Source organism: Nestor notabilis, unplaced genomic scaffold, assembly GCF_000696875.1.
Source record: "Nestor notabilis isolate BGI_N333 unplaced genomic scaffold, ASM69687v1 scaffold13398, whole genome shotgun sequence".
NCBI classification, from domain to species: Eukaryota; Metazoa; Chordata; class Aves; order Psittaciformes; family Psittacidae; genus Nestor; species Nestor notabilis.
Window position 1 is genome coordinate 1 of NW_009941563.1, and position 2,628 is coordinate 2,628.

General features: G+C 48.5%; 1 protein-coding gene across 1 annotated transcript in view; it reads right to left on the reverse strand.

The window, feature by feature from the left end:
• Window positions 1-1,509: 1,509 nt before the first annotated feature.
• Window positions 1,510-2,628, reverse strand: part of ZNF592 (zinc finger protein 592) — a 33,771-nt gene continuing 32,652 nt past the window's right edge. The window contains exon 8 of the mRNA XM_010020970.1: window positions 1,510-2,034. Coding sequence (XP_010019272.1) covers window positions 1,510-2,034 — 525 coding nt within the window. The remainder of the gene's footprint in view (window positions 2,035-2,628) is intronic.

The window sequence follows — 2,628 nt, forward strand, 5'->3', positions numbered from 1 at the left end:
GAGGGGGAAGAACGACGCCAGGCAGGGCCCCTTGGATGATTTTATTTGCGATACTTCGAAGTAAACATCATAGCAAGGCACGGTCGCCGCTGCGGGTTAAATAGATACGTGGTGGCTTGGGGGTGCCCCCTGCTATCCTTAGCTCTACGTAGGCTACCTGGTAAAACATCCCCTAGGCTAACGTACACTGTATCAAAAAATACAAAGAGTCCAAACTGTTCGTATCAAAACATGTTGAGACGAGAGGGTGAGCGATCCGAATGCAGTAAGATAAATAGTTCTTAAATTATTTAAACATCGTCATAGTAAACAATAATGAGCAGGGTTCTGGCTCAACGTAATTAAAAAAATAATGGCATAGGAGATAATTCTACTACACAAAGCGCATGTGAGGAGGGAACGGCTGAGGAGGGAGAGTCAATATGACTACGCCGAAGGAAATGTCTACCAAGTGGCAGTAATGCTGACCTGTCAGAAGAGCTATGGATGGAGCACTGGCAGCCCCCCTGCAGGCTGTGACCCCCATCTGCCACCACAGCTCAGCCCAGGGTGCCGCAGAGCATCGGTAACAAGGTGATACCCTCAGCAGCTCCAGGGCGGTTTCACTCCAACTGATGTCATGGACAGGGATGGGGGGTGTGTGTGTGTGTGTGTGTGTTCCCTGTCTGGGATGGTGCTAACCTGTCACCCTGCTCTGCCCAAGCTCCCCTCTGGGACAAGCTGCCAGCCACTGGGCCTGGCTGTTCCCACACCGGGGACAACTTCCAGCAGCACAGCCCCACTGACACATGGCCAACACAGCCCCAAGGGGACAAGGCCCTCCTTAACACGACACATGACTTTGAGCTGTGCTCACCCGAGAGCATGTGGGCTACAGAATTCTCTTTCAGGATGATTCAGGTCTGAGACATTTCATTAAACTGAATTTTGGAAAATAAGGTTGTTATTCTGGCAATTAAAGAAAAATCAGCACAACTTACAGCTTGAACCCGTCCCGTGTAACAGAAGATCCCGGATCAGCCAGCATGGTCCTGACAAGCATGTTTTGCTGAGACGGCATTATGAGTTAAAATGAGTAAAACAAAGGCAGGATGGGAAGAGAAAAAATAAGCCATAAATAGGAGAAAGGAAGCAACAGGGAAGGCAAGGCTCGGGCTCCGGGCAGAGGCTGAGGCAGTGCACACTTGGAGGAGAGCTCATCTTAAGAAAACTGCAGCTGCAGAAAGTGCTCCTTGATCCTCAGGAGTTGGACAAGCTCCAGCGAGGATTCTTGCCCTGCTTTCCCTTTTCACCTCTCTGGTCTGGCAGAGAGCTAGTGCTTAGGATGCAATGGCAGGGTTGGGTTTTTTAGATTTCCCTTACAAATAGAAGTTAACGGAAAGCAATGTCCATCCCAAGAAATCAACAGAATATTTCAAAGATTCGCCCCATCCCCACCCTGTATTTTGATTAAAAACCCCCCAACAAAAAAACCCTGACCAACCAAAAGGGTTTTTTTTTTTTTTGTTTTTAAGTCTTAAGAGACTTTGAATGATTGTTCTGCGAGGTGCTATTAGGACCCTCCACGCCACACGTCTGACTGTGTTCACAAAGAGCTGAGTCACTTCTGCACTCTTTGCATTTCAGGTTTTCTTCTTCTGCCGTAGTGTTCATCTCACCATTATAGCCCTCGTGTCCATTCTCACCGATCTCCCTTTCTAACTTCTGCCTTTCATCTTCCTCCTCCTCCTCCTCTTCTTCTTCTTCCTCCTCTTCCTCCTCCTCCTCATCTTTTACTTTATGAACAATGAAGAGGTGTCTGTTCAGAGAGATGTGAGAGGTGTAGCACAAGCCACAGAACAAGCACTGGTAGGTGGAGCTGTCTGTCTTGTGCCGAGGTATGTGTTCCTGAAACTCAGTGCTGACGTCTGTCGCGAATCCGCACTTGGCGCATTTCCAGTGTGCTCTCAGTTTTTTGGCTGGTGGTGCTCCTGAACCCAGAGCGGTCTCTGCCTCACCCAGCTCATCCATTGCCATCCTCTTTGGAGATTTTGCCTAAAAAAAAAATAAGATTAAAAAGTTACTTCATTGCTTGAGCCCCTGGAAGAGCAAGCGCTCAATCCCACACACATATCTGAAAACACACGTGGGTGAATCCACATTGGTATTTTGAAACAAACTATACAAAACTGTGTCACAGGACTCCTGTCACATGGCCTTTCCTCCCAGCACGCAAACCCCTCACCCCAACATGCACCATCTCAACTGCTGTCCGGCGACGAGAGACCTGGGAAGGTGTGTCTGGGCAGCATCATGATGGGGAAAGAGAAGGGGAACTTGGTATAGGAAGGAGGAGCCCACCAAACAGGGACAGCTGAGGGACACAGGGATGATCATCAGCCCAGACAATAATTCTCAGATTTAACTCTGAGCATTCTCCTCCTCCACTCAGGCCTTTTCTTCATGGCATCTCTAATTAACTCATGCCCTCATCCTGCAGTGTGCTTCTCTTCCCATGAGGATGACACACTTGCATATGTCCCTTCACGTGATTTTCTTATCTCCTTATCCAGCAGCACTGAGCACTCTTTGTTTAGATTACGGCTTATAGGCTTTTATTTTTAGACCCCCTTGGGGCCATGGGGGGCC